The sequence below is a fragment of the Alligator sinensis genome, unplaced genomic scaffold (assembly GCF_000455745.1).
Source record: "Alligator sinensis unplaced genomic scaffold, ASM45574v1 scaffold126_1, whole genome shotgun sequence".
Classification (NCBI taxonomy): Eukaryota; Metazoa; Chordata; order Crocodylia; family Alligatoridae; genus Alligator; species Alligator sinensis.
This window is the reverse complement of record NW_005841842.1, coordinates 6,117,011-6,139,726: the sequence shown is the minus strand read 5'-3', so window position 1 is coordinate 6,139,726 and position 22,716 is coordinate 6,117,011. Positions and strand designations below refer to the sequence as shown.

At 40.9% G+C, this 22,716-nt stretch overlaps 1 protein-coding gene across 1 annotated transcript in view; it reads left to right on the top strand.

Annotated features, from left to right (window-relative positions):
• ADCY2 (adenylate cyclase 2) overlaps nt 1–22,716 on the top strand; it is a 202,162-nt gene that overhangs the window by 136,992 nt on the left and 42,454 nt on the right. The window contains 2 exon segments of the mRNA XM_006015699.2: nt 6,321–6,458; nt 19,251–19,370. Of these exon segments, the coding sequence (XP_006015761.1) occupies nt 6,321–6,458; nt 19,251–19,370 (258 nt within the window).

The window sequence follows — 22,716 nt, the reverse complement described above, 5'->3', positions numbered from 1 at the left end:
GCTACAATTTCATTTCTCAAGTCATAAGCTGGCAGGGTCCATATTTTTCTTCTGGCCCAAGCTCACAATAGATGTAGCTTCGGCAATATCATGGTGTTGCTAAAAACAGCAAGAAAGGAACCTGATGATTGATTGGTTCTATTTGATACACAATGTATCACTTCCTCAAATTCAGTTTTAGTCTCCATTGTTTTTTCCTTGGTCATAAAATAAATCTGTTCTTTATATGAAACTTGATATATATAAATATTATAACAGAAAACAGAAAAGAACATTTTAGATGAAACAATAGAAAGTTCAATCCATGGTTTCCAGCTAAGCCTTTAAAAACATATAGTATCAGATACTGTACTGGAAATGAGTAGCCCCTACAGGCTATATAGATTGTTTGGTTAATGATATTACTAGCTAGGTTCATAGTAGATTTTAGCAAAGAGAACTCAGACTTGCTTCATGAAACTGTGGTGTAGTAGTTCATTCATGAAGAAAGGGAGATGTATACAGGTATAGACCAAGCAATAATCTGCATATTTTTAACAGTGAAAGCTATTAATGATTGTGACAGGCTACCAAAGCGTGTGGGAGAGTCGCTACCATTTGGAGTCTTTATATCAAAATAAGTCTTTATAGGGGATATGGTCTAGTTCAAGCACAATTCTTTGCATTCGGTGCAAGAAATACTGAATGAAATTCTATCACTTGAGGTACGCAAGAAATCAGACTAGATTTTAATATGAACGGCAAGGGGGTTTTTGTGATATTTTTTATTGGATCAGCTGTATTATTAGAAAAGATACTGGACAAGCTTTGGCATCAAGTATCCTTCAGGTCTGAGAAAGAAGCAGACAGATTAAGTGTCAGAAAAAAATTGTTATGTTTAACTCCACATAAATGAAAGCAGTCACTTAAGGAATTGAGAATGACAGTGAAGTGAGAGGAAAGAGAGGTGATCAGTAGTTTCAAAACAAGGAAAATGAAGTTGACTGGATAGCCAAGTCACATAGAAGAGTGGTGCTCAACTCATTTGCCTCTCAGGCCAGATGACTAGCACAAAGCCTGTCTACAGGCCTGATCAAGCCCAGGAGTATGACACTGTCCCCTGCCTGCCCCATGCACCAGGATTAGGCCCTAGGAGCCTGGCACTGCCCTGATTCCATCTGCTCCACACCCCTCCACATAGGCAGATTGGGTCCCAGGAATCCAGTGCTGTTCCCTCCTGCTCCCTGCCCCCTGGTGCAAGGTTTGGGTCCTGGGAGCCCAGCAATGCCCCTTCCTTGCCTGGCACACCAAGATTGGGCCATAGGGGCCCAGTGCTGCCCCTCCTGCCTCCCACATACTGGGATTGGTCTCTAAGGGCCCAGTACCACCTTCTCCCAGCCCCCACACTGGAATTTGGTCCTGGAGATTTGGCAGCAGGGGAGCAGTGCCACCATTACCTGACCATCATATTTCCAGACAATTGGGAAGTTTCGTGCCGGATCTGGCCTGAGGGCTGGAGGTTGAGAACCCCTGATACAGAGCAAGACTATTCAAAAGGGAGGTGGGTGTTACCTGTGAAATGCAGAGATGTTGGGAGAGACATTAGGTGCATAGTAAAGAGCTATGAAGTCATTGTCTGTGTTTAATCCATTGGTTTTGGTATCCTATGAGGTCATTAATTTCTGTTCACAGGCTCATCTTTTGAAGGTTTTATAGATTTCTTGGTTGCATCTACACATCGCTGTTCAGTGCCATTGCTACGGCACCATGCTACGACACTAAAGCACGGAGCAGTATGGGTGGTTACTGCACACAGTTCGATTTCACCACTACATTGCTGTAGCAGCATGCTATACTGGAGGAGTGCGCCGCTATGGTGACATAGCTACAGGTCATGTGTAGACCTACGTGATTGCTATGTCACTGTAACATGCCATAAGGCAACGTAGCACGTTGCCACATTGCCATAGGGCAACGTGTAGATGCTCACCTTTGACTATAAGGATTACGAGGTCAGAAATGGAGTGATTGTTCTGCAGAAAGTTTTCTCCTACTAGTGATTATGTGTCTCTGTCCTTTATCTTTTTCCTGTGATCTTTAATTCTGGAGCATAGTTTTTGTCTGCTTTTGCCCACATATTTTCATGAGGGTATTTGGTACAGTGCGATATACTACATTCATGATAGACATGTGTAGGCTTCATGGACTCTGATGGTTTCATTATAATGAGGTGTTGATTGCAGTCACAGCAGAGATGTGTTGACAGAGTTTGTATCAATAGTTAATGTGGTGGTGTGTTCCATTTGGTGTCTGCTGAACAGCAGGGAGTTTGCTTCTGATGATGAGTGAGATTTGGAGGTTGTTTGAATGCCAGTAGGGAGGGGTGGGTGGTTGGGAATACTTTTTCAAAGTCTGATCCTCTTTGAACATAGACTGCAATTGTTTGATGATCCTTCTTTTAGGTTCCAGTATGGGATAGTATATGACAATCAGGAGTGTGTACTGGGGGTTTCCTAGCTCCTACTGAGCTGCCATTCTCCATTCCTTAATGGACTGCTTTCATTTACACAGAGTTAAACACAAACCATTATTTCCTGTTATTTAGCTTAGTCTGTGTCTGCTTCTTTCATAGACCTGAAGAAGGGTACTTTATACCTGAAAGCTTATCTGTCTTTCTCAACTATACAGTTGGTCCAATAAAGAAATATCACTAAAAAACCTGCCCCTCATATATTTCCTGGACCATCACAGCTTCAGAACACCAGTCTTAGTGGATTTAATACTCCTTTTCTGTCCTTAAAATCTGGACATTGGAATCCAACAAAATATACAGTTTCTCACAGCAAACTTATCTTCAGAGACATGGAACAACTTTTTTGGTTACTTGCATTTCAGGTAACTCGTTAAATATAAAGTTGTAGTTTATCTTATTATCTAAAAGATTGATTCCCATATGAAAAGATAAACCAGATGTGAGGAGATAAGAGGTAAGCACAGGCTCAGGCACCTTCCTGTCTGGCTGTTGCCCTGCTCCCATTGCTCAACCCCTCTGCCAGTAGGTAAGCACTGTAATAAATATATATTTTTAAATGGAGTGGCACTCAATTCACAGAAGTTATAGAGGAGTGCCTTGAGCCTAAGAGGGGTGCCTAGAGTTGAAAAAGGTTGAGAACCAGTAGTCTAGAAAAAGAAATGGTGAACTTGAATTGCCTGTCATTAGAAACCCAAGATGGAAACATTTTTATGATGTATATCCATTATAACCCTTTTTTTAGATATTCTGAAATAGAAAATAACTTAAATAACGATAATTTTTAAGTGCCCATGGGTTTCTCTTTCATCTAAAACATATACTTCAAAAAGCTTAGATCTGTGTAGCATAATGTGGTGTTGCATGGGTTCAGCAATGACTCAGAAAAAAAAACTGCCACCCACCACATTGCCAGTTATGCCTCCCTGAAGCTTTGCAGTCTTTGCACTTTCTCAGATAGCATTTGAATCCTCCTGTCTAAGTATCCATACATGCTCCATGGATCCCGTACACTATGCAGCCTAAGGAGATCACAGCCTTTAGTACAGTAAACTGTAGTGAAGTGCCAGCTCTGCTAAGTTATGAATTATGGTTTACAACATGGCTATTCTAGGTGCTCCCGTATCTAATCATGCTCCCTCACACTGTCCTGAAATTGGCTGTGTATGATGAAGGCGCATATTTCTTGCTCTCTGCGTAATGCTACAGGGGATTCTTTTGGAAATGTTGATGCAAGACTAACATTTCTGGTGTTACAGTAGTGTTTTAATGTGCTGTAAGATCCACTTGCAGAGTCAGATGGTACATTAGAAATATCATCAAAGAGATTAAGATTACATAAATAGAAGGAAAATGAAAGACTTGTAAATGGTTAGGTTAGTCATCATATTTCATGCTTTTCACCCACTTGCTGATCAATGTGGCAGCTGTGAACAAAAGAAAATATGTTGTAGGGGCATTATCTGGAAGAGTCAAATGTTTGTACATGCATCATTAGAATATTAGTGCATTGTTCAAGAGGGATGAATTAAGGCTGTGTTGCAGAATGGCATGTTACTTAACTCTTCATTTCTTGGTTTTCAGGTTTGTGTGTCATTTTAGAAGGACACAAGGCACTCTGTTTTTGAAATGTTGGAGGATTTAATATTTATTTAATGTGCCACAGAATATTTATTTAATGCCCCTCATGCTTGTATTTTACATGAGTGTCTTGCTCTTCCAGACATTGGACCTTTTATACTTTTATGCATTTATACCTAAAAGGGCATAAACGAACATAGCATTTTTCTGGGGAGAAAGACGTTTGTCCTTGGATCCTACAAATGTACCAGTCCATTGTCGTGCTTTGAGTACCTGTGAAGTATGCAAAATAAACTGCATACTAACAGTGCTAACAGTTTTTTTCTGGGACCATGCTGGGTATGTCTGTAAATTAATGGTGGCTCACCTAAAAATAACTGGAATCGTTCCAGGGAGAAGCCTTTCAGGGTGTGAACTTTCCTTGGCCACCCACTGGTGGAACACCAGAGATGCAGCTTGGTAGGGCTGTGTGTGTAAAGGGCTGTGCAGCTCCTCTTTTTGTCCAGGTTTTGACTCTGGTCACTTAAAAATTTGGCCCCTGCTACATGTTACATATATTACATAATTAACTGGTTAATCATGCAATAAATTTAAATGGGCCACATGTGCAAAGTAACTGTCACATAATTAATTGGTTAATTGTCCAGTACATTTACAAAGTAATTATAACACAATAAAAATGTCTATCCAGCTCTAAAAAGAGCTGTCCGAACAGCTGGGTATAAAGTTAGTGCTTGAAAATGTGTAACATCTCCATAGCTGGTTTCTATCCAGCTTTAATTTAAATGTATAGCACAACCCTTAGAACCACCTCAAATGATATGTCTGTTCTCAGCATTTACATCTGAGTGGATTTAGTCACCTGCCATTCTATTCTACCCTGCTCAAGTCCTGGTAAAAACAGTCAGTGCAAAAGTTGGATGGGTACTCTTCTTGCGCTCTGCTTTCTGTAACTTGCTTTTTAAGGCAAAGTCAGCATGCTAACATTTTTTCATGGACCCAAGCAGAATAAAATAGAACCATGGTTGTCTAAATCCACTAACACCCTAACAGGTGGCATTGAATCTGTCCTATTTTGTCTACATGATTTGAGGCAATTGAAACTTCATTGGAGACTGAGGCAGGTGGAGATAGCTACTTTATTTTTCTTTTTTGTTTTTGCCACAGAGTAGGAAATATTTTCTATTTGCTGATACAGTTATTGCCAAATGATATCTTCCAGTACCTGTAGCAAAAGTTAATGCAGTTCACTTCCAATTAACTTTCTATCTTCAGGGGAGAATTATCAAAACCATCCTGGTGTTTTACTGTCAGAGATTTTGCATGTAGTTGAGTCAGTAGCATAACTAGAGGTGGGCAAACAGGACACCAGGACCAGGTGCTGATTTAGCGGGACCACCAGAATGGTGCCAGTATGTGAAGGGAGCCCATATGGTGGCGGCAGCAGCAGCAGCAGAAGGAGCCTTCAGTGTGACAGGACACTGTGACATGATGGCACCTGCAGCAGTACCAGTTGTGATCTTTTGAGTCTCTAATAAGACTCTCCCCCCACTCAGCACCACCTCCTGCTCTCCAGCCCTTTGTGCTCCACAACTGCCCCCTTTTTTATCCAGGGCACCAAAATTCCCAGTTACACCTCTGGTTGGAATAGGGGACTTTGGTTTCATAAAATGTCTTTCCTTTAAAAGGAACCATGAAACAATGTTTAAACGCAAAAAGACTAGAAATATAGTTTTCATACATATTAAAAAGTCAGCATAATATTTCCTTCATTGTATGGGGAGACAAATAGGTAGATTCCTTCATCTGCATTGAAGATCTTAGAGAAAGGGCTTTAGTTATTGTTGAAGTGCCTAGAGGCTTTTAGATATTAGTCATTTTTATACTGTTTTACTAATAATAGTGATAATGATACTGGTGTTGCTTTTTTATTCTTCATTATGAGTTACTGGTACTGTATTTTGTATGTTTAATTAAATAGTTCCGTATTTACAGCCTCGGCCCCAGAATTGCTGTTATGGCAAGTGTTGTAACTAAACGCTCATTTCACTTAATTTCTAAGAATGAGAATTAACCACTGTGACAAGACAGCAGTTGAACACTGTCTAGAGCTCTGTTGAGTTACTGCCTGTACATATCAATTATGTTCACAATTTGATTATAACCTAAATTAATCCATAGGCATTAAAGTTACTTATGCTTTTATATTTTTCATATTCTCTGTACTTAGCAATGCAGCAAGAAAACCTCAGCCTCACTATTGTGGATACTGAAATCATCTGGAATAATTGCCAACCGTCCTTGGCCACGAATCACTCTTACATTGACAACTACTACTATAATACTAACAATGGCCATATTCAATATGGTAAGTAATGCCATACTTTGTCCATTTCTGCTGTATATCAAGGTCTATTTCAGTTTTTACAGACTGCTTTGATATTTTAAAGTTGTGTCCTGTAGGTTTTTTAGTAGGATGAATGATAGCAATGGCCTTGCAGTGACTCAGAAATTTAAAGCAAACCAACATAAAATATGCAGTATAATAGGATAATCAATCATGACTCACGAGTGTGAGAAGAGCTACAATAATTCACCTCTTTGACAAAATTATTATGAGAATGTATGCAAGACATTATACAAAGAACTTGATTTTTGTCTAGTTTTGTTTTTTCCGATACTTGCCAGTTTACTAAAGCAATCTGATAAAATCTTGCACCATTTAATTTAATGTGCTTTCTTATTTTTCTTTAAAAAAAAAAAAAAGAAAGAAAGAAAGGAAAGTGTGTGTTTAGAAAACATCACATTTTCAGAAGTGCTGATGTGAAACTCATGGGGATTTAAGTTCTTTAGGGCCCAAACTGATTTGGTCTTAGAGGGCGCATCTACAAGAGATGCTAAATGCACAGTAAACTAGTTCTACTGTGCATTAGTGCGGCAGACAAAGCCCATGCTAATGCACTAATCTGCAGTAGAATTAGTCTACTGCACATTAGTGTCACAGAAAAAATCATGTACCAGCACTACTGCGCAGTAGCGCTGATTACAGTACATTAAGTTGGTACTTGTTATTACAGATGCTAAACTTAAATGCACCATAATTATGGTACATTAATGAACATGTAGATGCACCCAGAAGCACCTAAATTCTGTTGGAATCCAGCCTCTCCTTTCCTAGCATAGTTTACAGGGAAAAGGACCATTTGTCCACATCAATCTAAACAATGTGTTATTGTTAATAAAAGAGAAATGTTTAAACCACACTGTTGCATAGCTAAAGTACTTGGAGCATTGGTTTGCATAACACAAACAAGTTCTGATATAGCATATTTCTCATTTCTGTGAAATAAAATATATTATCAAGGTCCTAATTCTGCTCTCAACTAGGATAATATAGATTTTGAGAAGGGTAATAACATGCTTTAAATTAGTAGGGTCACACCTCTCACTTTTTTCTTGCTTTCAGTTTTTAATTGCTTCTAGTTAAGGGAACACCACATAAGGGCATGGCCCTCAACGTCCTGATGATTTATACCTGTGTGTTGTTAACTAGAATGTCCCAGCCTTAACTAATGAGACTCTAGCCACAGCCCAATTTCTCACCTGCCACAACTTGATGGAACTTCTTCTTTGGGAGGTGATGTTATAGTGTGAATCTTCTTGTTACGGCTTTAGGATCACTCCTGTTGGGGCTCCAACCTCCCCTTTCTCCCCAGCCTCACGCCAACCAGATGTTATCTTATTAGTGGATACCATCAGGATCTTATTCGCTCAATCTTCCTCACCGTCCACTTTATCACTGGGCTGCCGGTCATCATACTTCAAGTTATTTGCCTTCGTCATGGAAATCAGTCCCGAGTATGTCTCAAAAGGGACAGACACTGGTAGGTATTTTCCCCTGGGACGTGTAACCTTGACAAACCCCTTTGCTGGGTTTGAGCCTAGGTGGGTCCCTCTATGCTCAGTCCTTCTTCACTCTTATTCTTCTCTTTTCTTTTGCTTTAGGCCTTGACTGGATCAGTCACAGTGAGGATCCCTCCCCCCTCCCCCCCTTCGGCAAAACAAAGAAAAAAAAACTCAGAAAAAACCAAAACATAGGAGTTTTCACTTTTATAGCTCCACAGGTCTGCCTTGTTTCCTTCAGGGACACTGACCATTTCCCTAATTGACTAGTGTTAATGCTATCCTAGGGGTCAAACAGTTTCAAAATCCCTGTGATATAAGAATCATAACAGAAAAGAAACTTCTCTGTGTATTCAGGTCTCTTCTCTCCAGTCCCTCACCTGCCTGGGCTTTAACTCTCAATGCTGCTATGCTGGGCAAAATGTTGCTCTGTCAGAGCTCCTCTGAGCTCATTGACTGGGACCAGGTCTCAAACTTCAGGAATGGCATTCAGTATCATCAGCTTCTATTGAGATCCTCCATCTTGCCTCCGTTCTGTCTTCTCACCGCTCTCTCTTTCTGGAGGGAGTTCCCGAATGAAGTTACCCCAGCATCCCATGGGGATCCAGTCTGGATCACTCGGCACCCTGGCAAATAGGGTTCCGGACACGCTGGGATGTCCCTCCTCAGCGTCATGACTGCTCCCACTGGTAAGTCCAGGTGTGGATCTTGCTTTTTTTCTGAAGAGGCACCACAAGCTTCTTCACACATCTCCCTCTTTAATTTGCCACTAGGCAGGTTGTTTTTGTTTTGAGTCTGCATGGGTTCCATCTCAGGCCACCCCTGTCCATATAGCCTTCCTCTGTCAGAGTCTTTTGCTACAGTTGAGGTCTCGAGAAAAAGTTAGCCACAATGTTAGTTCTTTCAGGTTTATACTCAGTTTTAAAATGAAAAGGTTGAAGGGCAAGGGCCCAGCGTGTTATGTGAGCATCGTCCATCTGATTCATTTTAAGCCATTGCAAAGGGGCATGATTTATTGTCAGGGTGAATTCTCAACCCAATAAATAATAACAAAAATAATCAACCCCCCACTGAATACCTAAACATTCATGCTCTAGAGTAGCATAACTTTGTTCTTGATGGTTTAACTTCCAGCTGGCATATGCTATTGGGTTGGCGACTCCATCAATTTCCTGTGACAACACTGCCCCTAGTGCCCTATTGGAAGCATCTGTCTGAAGAATAAAAGGCTGTTTAAAATCAGAAATTTCTAGAATGGCCTTCTGGCACAAAGCTGATTTAGTCTTCTCAAAGGCATGCACACTTTTAGGATCCCATTTGAGGGGGCCACTATCATTTCCCCATAGTAGGTGGATCAAGGGGGCTGTTATTTCTGCAAATTGGAAAATAAACTGCTGATAATACCCTGTGAGGCCTAAAAAGGCTTTCAGTTGTTTATGGGTCTGGGGAGGAACATAGTTGCACAAGGCCTCCACCTTATCAGCTACAGGGCAAATTTGTCCTTGCCCTACCATAAACCCTATATATTTCATTTTGTCCGGTCCCAATACATATTTTTTTGGATTGGCTGTAATCCCCACTGGTATAACTCTTACAAAACAGCTCATAAAGACTTTAGGTGCTTGTCCCAACTATTAGAGTATATAATAATATCGTCTATATAGGCTACCGCATATTTTGATGTGGGGCCAATACCCAGTCAATCAATTGCTGGAAGGTTGCTGCCATCCCGTGTAAACCGAAAGGCATACACCTAAATTCATATAATCCCCAAGGGGTGCCAAAGGCAATTTTGGCCTGGTCTTCCTTTCACAATGGAACCTACCAATAACCTTTCTCGAGGTCAGATATTGAAATAAATTCACCTTGCCCCACTCTCTCTAATAATTTGCTAATCTGTGGCATAGGAAAGGCATTGAAATGAGATATAGCATTTAATTTCCTAAAGTCTACACATAACCTTAATGACCCATCTGGCTTAGTCACTGCCACGATGGAACTATGCCATGGGCTCCAGGACTCTTGAATTATACCTTGTTCCAGCATTGTAGTGATCTCAGCCTGTATCATATGGTACCTGTGGTAGGGGATCCTTCTCCACTTCTCCCACACTACCTGGCCTTCAGGGGTGATGATCCAGTGAACTATGCCCTTAGCACAACCAGGTGTTTCACTGAAAACGTCCTGGAATTCATTCATCAAATGCTTTAATTGGCCTTGTTGTTGGCTATCCAGCAAAGACCCCAATGGAACTTTCATGTCCACTGAACTACAACCCTCCACATTGCATAAGTCACGTCTTAAATAGTCTTCCTCTGGGGTAAGATCGATCAACAGACCCTCATGTTCACTCCACACATTAAGAAGATTAATATGATATATCTGTTTTTCTTTTTTATACCCGGGTCTAAAAACTTCATAGTCCCTGGGTCTAACCCTTCTATTTCAAATGGGCACTGCCAACAAGTAAGGAACTTACCTGTGGTGTCCAGAAGTAGAACTAACACCTTCTGTCCTACTCAAAATTCCCTTATTTGGGTTCCCTTGTCATATCTATCTTTCTGAGATTCCTGGGCCTGCCTCAGATGTTCTTGTGACACTTTGCCCACTACTTGTAGATGGCACCTTAGGTCCCTCACTTATTCAGTGATGTTAGGGCCTTCCGGTATTGCCTCCTCCCCACCTTCCCATACCAGATCCAGTAAGACCCTTGGGTGATGGCTATACACTATCTCAAGTGGGGCAAACCTGAGGGAGGACTGAGGGGCCTCCCTAACTGAGAACAACAATGGTGGTATCAGCAACTCCCACTTACAGGATTCCTCTTGTATGCAGCGGTGTAACATATAATATTAAGAGTCCCATTAAGCCACTCTACCAGGCTGTTGGTTTTCAGATGATAGACCGTCATGCATAGGTGTTGAATTTTAAGCACCTTACAGACTCCTTAAAATGCTAGACATAAAGTTCGAGCCCTGATTAGAAATAGTTTCCTTGGGGATTCCCACCTGTGTTATCAACTTAAGGAGCTCATCTGCCACCTGAGAGCCAGTAACCATACACATAGGAACTGCCTCTGGGAACTGAGTTGCATAATCTATTATCACCAACAAGAATTGATACCCCTACACACTGTAAGGGAGAGGGCCCACCACATCCAAGGCAATACGAGAAAAAGGGATGTCAGCTATGGGCATAGGTTGCAAGGGAGCGTGTGATGGTTTCCATCAACTTACCCTTTGGCAAGCAGGGCAGGCCTGGCAAAAATTCTCAATCTGGTCATACATTTTTGGCCAGAAGCACCACTTTACCAGCTGAGCGTCAGCTTTACTCCAGCCCATATACCCACCCAAGAGATTTTTGTGAGCTGATTTTAGCAAAGGAATTCTGAACAGGTAAGGCCTCAATAACTGGGAAACCTCTTGCCCTTGCTGTGTTCACTTTTTAATTTTATATAAACAAAGGATGCTGACTACACATGATGCAGAAGCTGCTGGAGCATGCTAATTAGCACAGTCCAGCATACATGCAGCAGATTCGATTAAATGAGTCTGGTCCAATGCATGCTAATTAGCATATGTTGGAGCAGAACTCTGTCACATATATAGGTGCACTAAATCACTTAGATTATGTCCACACCATGTCCCCTGCACTCCTAGGGAGAGTTGTATGTCCTGCCCGTCTACTCCATGCTCAGATGTGCCAAACCCAGAAGTGCCAGGGGTATCCCTGACATCTCATCCCTGTGTGCTTGACAGCGGCACCAGGGTAACAACCCCAAAGCAATTTCATCCCTTCTTTTCCAGGTTTTAGAAGTGTTAGTGGGAGCATGGTTGAAACATGGTTAGAATGGCACTTCCCAGGAGCACCAGGGCTGCAGCACATAGCCTCTGAGACTTCTGGAAATGTTACCCATAACTTTTCACTGCCCATAATTCACTGCTGTTTATCCATGTTATACAGTCAATATTAAATGCAAGAAGCAGTAAAGCCATTAGGAGTGGGGACCCAAGGCCTTCATCTTCACATTGCAGTATCTCTTTCACTGAGCTATATTCTCTTTGGCTTGCTTTTCTCCCACTGGGCCCACATAACATCACTCTTGGCTGCACTGTAGGCCAGCTTCAAGAGAATGGTTTGAGAGCACCCTGGACACTACCTGCCCCACAGTCTGGTATTGGACCACTGTGTGCAAAGGAGGATGTTAAGAGTCAAATCCACTCTGGGTGAAGGAAGAGGCTAAAATTTGAATCTCCTGTTCCCTGGACAACCTAGGGTTAGTAGGGGAGGAGAATAATTCTTTTTTCTTTTTTCTCTCTCACTTGTTTTGTTTGTTTGTTTGCTTGCTTGCTTGCTTGGCTGGTTAATTTGATAGAAGAGGGGCTGCCCTTTCTTCCCCTGGTTTGCACAATAAGGAGAGAAGGACTCAAACATTCAAGCATTCTTCATGCAGACAAGTTCCATTCTTTGGTCTATTGGGGAACAGCACAGCAAGAACCAGTAGCTAGAAACTGAAATCAGACAAATTTCCATGAGAAATTAGACAAATTTTGCTACAGTGAGAGAGTTTAGCTATTAAAATAAGCTACCAGGGAAGTGATGGATTCCCCATCTCATCATGTCTTCAAATCAAGATTCTGTATTTTTGTGGAAGAAATGCTTTGGTCAAACAAAAATTATTTGGATCAATGCAGTGTGTTATTGTAGTCCCTTCCAAGCTCTTTAAATCAGTGTCTGGATCCAAATTTTTCTTCTCTTATTATTGCTAATGATAAGTAGAAAAAGTATAAAGAGCATTGCCTCCGAGTTAGTATCTATGCTACAATTGTTTATATAATTAAAATTGTTTCTGAAAAGGACACAGTCAAAATCATTTTTTGATAAATTGACATTTATTAGTTCAAGTCCTCTTTTATTTAGAATGCAAATTATGACAGAGCTTTAAGGACTATACCCAAAAGCCTTTGTGTCTTGTAGAATTAACAGTAATGACTGCAGTATAACAAATAACCGTGCTCTGTGATATTCATGAAATGATAATTTTAAGTACAATTCCCACCTTGACACTAAATCTTAGTTCTCTGACTTGGAAAAATGACTTTAAAATGTGAATTCAAAATTTGCATTGGCTTAATATTAATAGCAAATTGTGGGTGAGAGTCTGAAGTATCATTATGATATCTCCCAGCAACATGTTCTTAATAGCGGACTCCATTAACTGCATTTATTTCCATGAACTCTTTTGTTAGGAAAAGGCATAATGTAGCCATTAGGTTTAATCGAGATAATATGTTTCTACCCATTCCACTTCTAATAAATCAAAACATCAAAATCAAAACATCAACAGTCTTCCTGTTGTAAGGGACACCTGTCTAGAGTGGATCATATGCTGATATTTCAAATGAGATATATGAATCCTGTTTTAATCTACCAAAAGGAATATAATCAGGAGCAATTATGTGAAAGAATTAAAAAAAAAAAGATGAACTAACATAAATATCAGGATTTTTAGTGGAAGGAAATAGGAATTTCTTTTGTTTCCAACAAAGGTCCTTGAAGTCTCTGCCAGATGTATAGGTAATGGCATGATAGGATCTGATGTGTGATCCACAGAAGTGTGCTTCCTGCCAGGCCATACATGCATGGCTGCAGGCATGGTTGTGCTGGCACACCTAGCCACACGTTCAATTAATGGAGTGATAGGAACCAACCCCAAAGTTATTAAATATTTTTGTGGAATAACTTTGAGGTGTATTTCCTGTTTTATAACACCATTAGTTGCTTTAACGTGTGGCTAGGTCAAAACTGAAGATGTGATTAACTGAATACATTCATAAATTCATAGGTGCTAGGGTCAGAAGAGACCTCAAAGGATCATTGAGTCCAACACCTGTCAGTGGCAGGAAAAAGTGCTGGGGTTGTGTGACCCCAGCTAGGTGCTTGTCCAGTCTTCTCTTGAAGACCCCCAAGGTAGGGGAGAGCACCACCTCCCTTGGAAACCCATTCCAGATTCTGGCAACCCTAACCGTGAAGAAGTTCTTTCTGATATCCAACCTAAACCTACTCTATTAGCTTTTGGCCATTGTATCTGGTTATTCCAAGGGGTGCTCTGGTAAACAGAGCGTCTCCTATTCCCTGCTGCCCCCCCGCTCCCCCCCCAGTGAATTTGTATACTCTCACAAGATCCCCCCATCAGCCTTCTCTTGCGGAGGTTGAAAAGGTCCAGGTCCCTCAGCCTTTCCTCATAAGGCCTTCCCTGCAGGCCTCTAACCATATGAATGGCCTGCTCTGGACTGTTTCAAGGTTGTTCACATCCTTCTTGAATTGCAGCACCTGATGAGTGCTGCATAGAGGGGGAGCATCACCTCCCTGGACCTGTTCGTGATGCACCTACTAATGTATGACAAAGTGTGGTTAGCTCTGCTAATTACTTCATCACATTGACGACTCATATTCATCTTGGAGTTGACAATGACTCTGAGATCTCTTTCTGTCATTGTGTTGCTGAGAAGGTCATCCTGCCCAGCCTATAGGTGTTATGACAGGTTTTCTTTTCTTTTCTTTTCTTTGCACAAAGAATTGCATCTTATTACTCCAAGGCTAGTTCAGATTATCTTGATTTTTTTTTAATGCATGTGTTAAGAGTATCAGATTCACTATACAGATGAGAGCCTTGGTCCAGTGCTGTATTCAACATAAATACAGAATGACATCCTGATTTGGTTGAGATGGGGAAGGGAGAAAGGAAAGACCCTTGCATGTTTAAGACAGGAGAGAGTAATGTAAAAAAAAAAGCAAACTCCTCATGAGCCATCCAAACATCAAAGGAACACCAGCCTTGGAATGGACTTCCTTAGTCATCCAGTCTAGTCTATTATTATTGTCAGCACCACATAATGTTTCTCCTGTCATTAACTTAATGAGCTCCATCCTAACTAGTGATAGTTGTTTGTCTCTGCATCTCTAGCCCTGCATTTCCAATTGAATGGCTGGTATAAAACTTAGTTGCTCAAACAGTTGGAACCTTGTTTCTGATTTCCTGTCTGGATTTATCTGAGGCCAGTTTATACACATTTCTTTTTGTGCTACATTTTCCTGTAGCATAAATAGCTGTTTCCCTTCCCTGGGATATACCCCCATTACATATATTTGTAGAAAGCAATTATACCCTGCTTTACAACGTCAATTTTGCCAGGCTAAACAAGACAAGCTGTTTTGCCATCTTGTCAGTGGGAAGGCTCTCCATTACCTTAATCACCCTGGTACTCACTCTCTTCACCTGCTCCAGTTTCAGTCATCTTGCGTGAAAATGAATAACCAGAACTATATATTGCTCTGGATGAGTTCTCTCCTAGAACTTACCTGTGTCAACAGAGTTTTGCTACTTAGGCTTCACTACATTAGACATTTTCACAATTTCATCACAGCAGGTCTGTACTTGAAGCCAAACAGCAAGAACTTTTGCAGTAAATTAGGAGCTCATCAGTTGGAAATAGCAAGGAGGAGAAATGTTACACACAGAATGACTGCAATCCACCACAATGACATGTGTGATAAGGCTGTGAAAAAGGCATATCACAGTCTAAGATATATCAAGCAAGGAAGTATTAGTGACATTGTACTACAAAGCCCTGGCAAGACCTCATCTGGAGTACTGTGCACAACTCTGGTCACCTATGTTAAAGAAACATTAACTGACGCTGGAAAGATGCAGATAAATGCTACTAGAATGATCAATGAAATGGAAAACCAATCATATGAAAGGAGATTGTGTACAGAGCTTGACTTGTTCAGTGTAACAAAGTGAAGGCTGGCAGAGGATAAGATTGCTCTGTATAGATGAATCAAGGAGGTAAACACAAATAGGAGCATGGGAAGGCTATTTAAGAGTAAGAACTTCTGCACAAGAACAGTAAGTGTTAGGTGACCAGGAGGAAATTAAACTGAAAATTAGAAGGAGGCTTCTGACAACCAAAGAGTGAGATACTTGGACAGATTGTTGATGATGGTCATGAAGTGAGTGTTGCCATACTCATATGTCAGAAGAATGAGGGCCAGAAAGCCAGCAACAGGTAGAATGACCAATGCCAATAAGACCTTGGGTGCCCAAAGGAGCATCATGAAAGCATTCATAGATGATGTGGCTAGCTGTCTGAGCTTGAGCCCCACAGCTCCAGCCATCATTGGAGAGACCCGAAGAGTTCATGCTCACCTTAAACTGTCCCAACACATGTTCTGAGATGTTTAAGAGCAGTCCAGATCCTATGGGGCAGCTGCCATACTGAGAGGTGGAAGCTGATGTTGGAGATGAAGTTCTTTAGCCACAGTTCTTGTGTAGCATATTGCTTGCTCCATAGATGGGAGGACCATGCTGCAGGTGACATGCCATCTGCAGATTCAGTGAGCTTATTGGCTTGAGTAGAGAATGGGTTCCAAGACTTCAGGTGGTAGTCATTTTTTTTAGCTTGTGGTTACTAGGCTGGAGTATAAAGAATGGTCTGGATCCTGAGCTTTGAAACCTAAGGCCAGCATAACAGCTTGGCTCTGGACGTTGAGGGGCAGGAATACCTGAAAGGGCTGGTAAGCAGTTAACTGGAGTTGGCATAAGACATCCAGTAATGGTCCTCATGACACTGTTAAGGCTGGAATCCACTAACTTAGTGTGCGTGCTTCAGCCTCATACTGGTGCACAGTACTCAGCAGGAGCATATGCAAGTGCCAAAGTGGAGGTGCAAAGGGTTTGGAAACTTGCTCCCCAGGTGATGCAGCAAGGTGACAGGTAAAAGCTCCTCTATTATTAACCTTACCCTGGACCACTTCCAGATGCAGTAGGTAAGGGTCTAGTCCAATATGACTCCTAGATAAGCGAAGGTATGACAATGTCCAGGTGTCCAGTCGCAAATCTTAACTTTTATTTCTGTCTTTGTTTGGTTGATATTTAGGTGGAGGGTTGTTGCAACTGTTTTAGCGAGACTGAGCTACAAACACCATTTATGGAAGTAGCAAGGGTGTTCATGTCTGATGTCCAAGTGGATTCAGTGGATGCCCGTTGCTTACTTGATTTGGTGAGATCCAGGTTGTTGGCATAGCCATACTTCTTGGACTGGGTGTCAGGCAGGGCAGCAATGTACATAATGAAAAGCAATGGAGAAAGTACTGAGCCTTGTGGGACGCTATTCTTGAAATTTCTAGGGTGGCTTTCCTGTCCATCAATGGTCTTGAGAGTAAAACTGCAGTTTTGAAGCATGAGCATAATAAATCTGGCAATCATTTTGTCAGGTAGCATGTGGAAGAGCTTGTAGTAGGGGCCATGGAGCCAGACAGTATCATATGCAGCATTGAGGTCCACCGGGACAGCACTGACCTTCTCCCCAGCCTCAAAGGTTTCTTTGGTGTCTTGAGTAAGAAGAGTTACCTGGTCCATTGTTGACCTTCCATGTCTGAAACCAGTCTGCTCCTTAGGAAACAGCAGATAAATTATGGGGTACACTCAATCATGAATGAGACATTCCAGTAGCATGCACGAAATACACAGAAGAGAGATCTTTCTATAGCTCTTTGCATCATCCTTGGGCTTGTTAGGCTTTAGAATCCCAATGACTGTGGCCTTTCTCCAAATGTGAGTGATCTTGTTGCATTTGTACCGTCTGTACTTTTCCCAGAGCCTGATGAAGGGACTTTGAACCTGAAAGCCTGCAGAAAAGGACAATTTTCCTGCAATTTCCCAGTTGGTCTAATAACAGGTATCATTTTGGAACCAAAAGTACTAGTTTTTTGTATGTCATATACCTGTTGGCATTCATCGTCCCAGCCAGGGATATAGTTTTTCCTATACCCTCTGGGGATACTATTCTTGTCACATCTAAGAATGGCATCACAGAACCCAGTATAAGAGGCAGTCACTGCTGTATTCCTTGGGTTTGACAATGATTCGGAACAGAGTTTGTATGAGTTTTTATCCTACCTGGCTTTGTGAAAGTTCCACCTAATGGATGGTCTGCTGTTCATTGGTGCCACAAAGCCTAGGTTTATAATTAGCAATGGTTGATGTTGTGACTATCAGCACTTCTCTCATCTGATAGGCTGACCACTGACATTTATACTTGAGAAAGCCAGGTCAGGGTTGGTAGTTGTCTGCCATCTTCTTGATTCAAAGCTGTTAGGTTCTTCGGAGTCAAATAGCAGGTACAAGTTGTTTGTTGGTGCCCAGTTAGCCAAAAAGTTCCTATCAATATTTATGTTCTTGTAGCCCCAATCTGTGTGCTGTGAGTTGAAATCACCAGCTACAATGCATAGCTGTTGGATTGGTGGCAACTGGGCAGAAGATAGAGCAGTTCCAAGAGGCTTATAGACATTGACAATGGAAACGTCACCGGTATTGATAGTGAGCCACTCAATGTTACTATTGTCTGGTGAGGAAGCGACTTGGCACCACTCATTGTCTCTTCTGATGAAGGTTGCAAGGCCATATAGATGTTGCTGATGGTGAAGGCAGCCAGACTAAAGCTTTGCAGTTCTAGTCTGTCAGGTGATTTGCAGTGTGTTTCCTGCAGGAGGATGACAGCTGCCAGGCTGCATTGTCACTAACAACACAGAGCTTAACTGTGCTGCTTCTTTCAGTGTTGAGTTGTAGGATGGTAGACGGAGATTCATTGCTTGCTAGCAGTGTGAACTGTGAGGCTGAAGCCACTCATCCTAAAAAGGGCACTACAAGCTGCTCGTTTGGTAGCAATCCGAATGCAGGGGCAGCGACACAAGTGCAGCATTAGCTTCCCTCAAAGAGGTGCTGCTCAAATAAAGGGCTCAAACCTCAAAGAGGTTTATTGCCATAAACAGGAAAAAGATTGGGCCCTTAAGCCTGAATTGAAGGAAATAAGTAATGATCCTCTTTCTTCAAATCCTCACATGTGTAAATAAGAGATGAAGCTGAAGTGCACACATTTGAATATTGCACACATCAGGCTTACTTTGCCAGTGGAGTGCCAGAGCTACCCATTACAAGCTTAAGTTAGCAGAGAGCCTTTCAGCTCCAATTCAGAAAGAAAGTATTGACAAGCTTCCAGTTCAGGTTAACTAAGTTATTTTTTGTCTGAAGCATGTAGATACAAGGCAGTCAACTGATATTGTCCTCCCTTTGCTTCTTTCTATTTAAAATGAAAACCTAAAGGTAGGTAATTAATGACAAACCTTGATACACTTCAGGAATTGGAAGTGTCACAGCTAAAGGCACTAATGGACTTCATATTGTTTCTTCTAGTTTTTCCTGGATGATGCTGCGATAGGTTCTGTCTCCATTCTAAATTCATCAAATGCAAGTTACCCTAATTCGAGTGATCAGACTCTATGGTATACACAAAACAGTAATTTTTTCCTACCGGTAAGTTTATTTTACATTTCTCTATTTGTTTATACCATGCAAGAGCTACATTAACCCCAGTATCAGTCAGCCTGTTTGACGTGTAGTGTCCCCAGGATTTTTTAGGCACGTTCCAAAGGGTTGATTTTTTTCAGATGTACTAGGGATCAGTTCATTTAATGTCAGCAAGATGAGAAGAAGCTTAGTGCTTCTGAAAATGGGACTCTGCATTTAAGTTTGAACTGATGTCAAATTCAGAAAGAGGGGAAAATCTTGGAGTCAAGAACTGTATATGATTATTTCTAAGACACTGGAACTATATGATATCATTGCAGTACTTATTAAATCAATTAAGAGCTGCCTACTGACAGAACTCAAATATTTGTCAGTGGAGAGTGAGCATTGAATGGGACTGTTTATATCAGCATTCTGCAAAGATCTGTAGGTGGCCTGAGGTTATTTAACATTTTCCTCAATGATATGGAAGTAAATATAAAGTCACTGGTGATCGAATTTATGGATGGCAAAAGGTCACTGGAGTGGAAAACTAATGAGGACAGAGTTGTCATATAAAGCTGTCTGGCTCTTTTAACATGGGTTCATTCAAATAAAATGTGTTTTTATACTGCCAAATGCAAAAGTATACACCCACAAACAAGGAACACCAGCCACGTGTTTACTTTTGCAAAATTTGACAGTGCTTTTCAATTTTGTCACGTGATAAGGAAGTTGTCAGATCTTCAGCATCACCTGTAATGAGCTGTATCATACAGACAACACACCCAGAACACAACAAGTATAGACATTCATTTATCAAAGCCCAAGCAGCTTTCATATTATACTTTTAAAATCATCAGCAATATATTGCACTGTGTGGTGATGCTCAGTTGTGCATTTAAATAACTAGCATGCTGGTTTGGATTTGTTACCACGAAGTCAATAATACTTTCATTTCATATATTGTACATTCATCAGACACTAAAACAAAAACAAAAATTATCTTTTCCTCATTTTCCTCGTCAGCATTCAGATGACTTTCCTGTGAGCTTTTGCTTTCTTGGTACTTTGTAAATTGTTGATGCAATTTATACAAAATTCAAACATATTAAATTTTTCAATGATATGAAATGGTGTGCTTCTGACATAAATGCCTCTAGCAAAAGTACAGTCAAATTCATTTTCTGGCCATTGGGATTCTTAATGCCAGACTTGTGAGAAGCAGGCAATTTTGATGCTGAAGGACAGAGATGAACAAAATTCTTATTAAAAGATGAGGAAGTAAAATTAACTTCACTTGTACTGTCACTCGTATATCTTCATCAAGAGATCCCTTGTGATGCTTGTGCCAAAAATGAAGTAAAGGGGGAATACAAAGAAGAAAACAAATTTTGATGCAGACTTCAATAATCTATTTTTATAGTTGGACACCCATTGGGGAACTTAGCAAATCTTTCTCCATTCTAGCTATGTGTACCATGTTCTTGCCCTTTAACAGTTGTTTGTATTCCTTTCTATCGAGAGGATTCCATATTAATGATCCTGGCTTTCCCCAGCTCCCAATAATTAATCAACATCTAGCTTGCTGATATGCAAATCTCTAGCTTATATGGTATTTATTGCATTTCAATCAACCAGTATAGGTATTGAGTTCCTTCTCAAAGCTGCTGCTTCAGAAGATTGTAGCCAATAAAACTGTTTTCAGGCGTGCTGAAAGTCCCTCCCATGACTTTTACAGGCTCACATATTACATGAAGCAGGAAGAAGCACAGAGTCCTTCCTTCCCGTAGCAAGCACAGTGGACTTGTTGGCATAGGTATCACAAAGGTGTAGGCCATTGCCCATGTTACAGCATTCTCCGTTTGTTGGAATATTTGAATGTGGTCAAGTAATAAGTAGTTAGTTGACAACTGACATTATTTTATTTGACTGGGCAGTTGACTGGCTGGTCAACTTTAGCTAAAATATGTTAAGAAGGCCATGGAGGAATCACTGAAACCCAAGACCCTCCCCATGGGAGCTTACTCTAACCAGTAGGCTATGGAACCATGGTCCCTCTTGCTCTCTTTCTTGCCCAATAACTCTATAAATTATTTTATGTAAATTGAATTGCTTCAAACAGAGGGATGGAGAGTGTCTCCAGCCTGGACTAGCCCATAGTTAGGGCACTCTCCAGAGAAATGTTAGAATCCCCTCAGACAGAGAAGGGAATTATACCTGATTCACCCACTTCCTGGGTGAACAGTCTCACCACTAAGCTATTATGTAGAACACAGCATGGCTCCATTTCCATTTGGGTTATAAAATAAGGTGGTGTCCACTACTGTCAAAGGCATTTTCAGAGCATGTCCACAGGACTGAACTCTGGTAAAAAGAGGAATCCCCATACATGGATTTCAGTTAGACCTCAGTGCGAGATAGATGCTGGGATGCTCAGCCTCGTAGAAATGAGAACATTCTGGGCACATGCCAGAGCAGAACCTTAGCCCATGAGGAACTTTTAAATCTTGAAAAATAATGCACCTTTGGACATTAGCTTCCTCCTGGATTAGACAGCTTCTGAGCAGGGGTTTTCAGAGCCCTGACTTGGGACTTGGAGACTTAAAGTCTGCCTAAAGCCTACTATAACTGCCCCTGAGTCCCTTTTGGATCTGACCTGAGAACTTTTGCTGTAATTGAAATGACTTTTCCCTGTCCTCTTCACTCTGAAGGAAAAGGGAGAGAGGTTTAGAGAGACAACCAGTTATACTAGTTTATTGCAGGTCTACCTATAGGTCATGCTGATTTTCTATAAACATCTTATGTGTCTGCTCCTGTACCAAAGTAAGTAGAGTAAAGCCGATGAAACTTTTAACCTGAATAAGACAAGTTTAAATTTACAACAGTTTAGCTCTATATACACCAGTATGGGAGTAGGCAGGCTTAAACATTTACATTGGGTCATCCTATGCAAACTACTGAGTGGTAAGTCCTGGTTTTGTATTGGTGTGATCGATCCTCAGTCCATACCCACACAGATAAAAATAAATAACTCAAATTATTTATATTTATTATTTCATTTTAGTATTTTAATAATTTTATGTATTGATTTTTAAACTACAAATATAGTGTATTTTCTTTTTTTCCATGTTATTTGCTGTGGTTTTTCTACCTCTTTAGGGATTTATTTATTTTTTTGCCATCAGGTACAACAACATGTATTTTGAGTAGTACACTTAAAAATGGTTGCTTAGTGTTTAGACTAGGCCTGGTGATCTCTCAAGGAATCTTAGGCTTTGCAGTTTCTTCAAATATATACTTTTTTTTACATAGCTTAACCTTTACAAAGATAATGCCAATATTTAACTCCTCTGTATTTGTTTCATGCTTA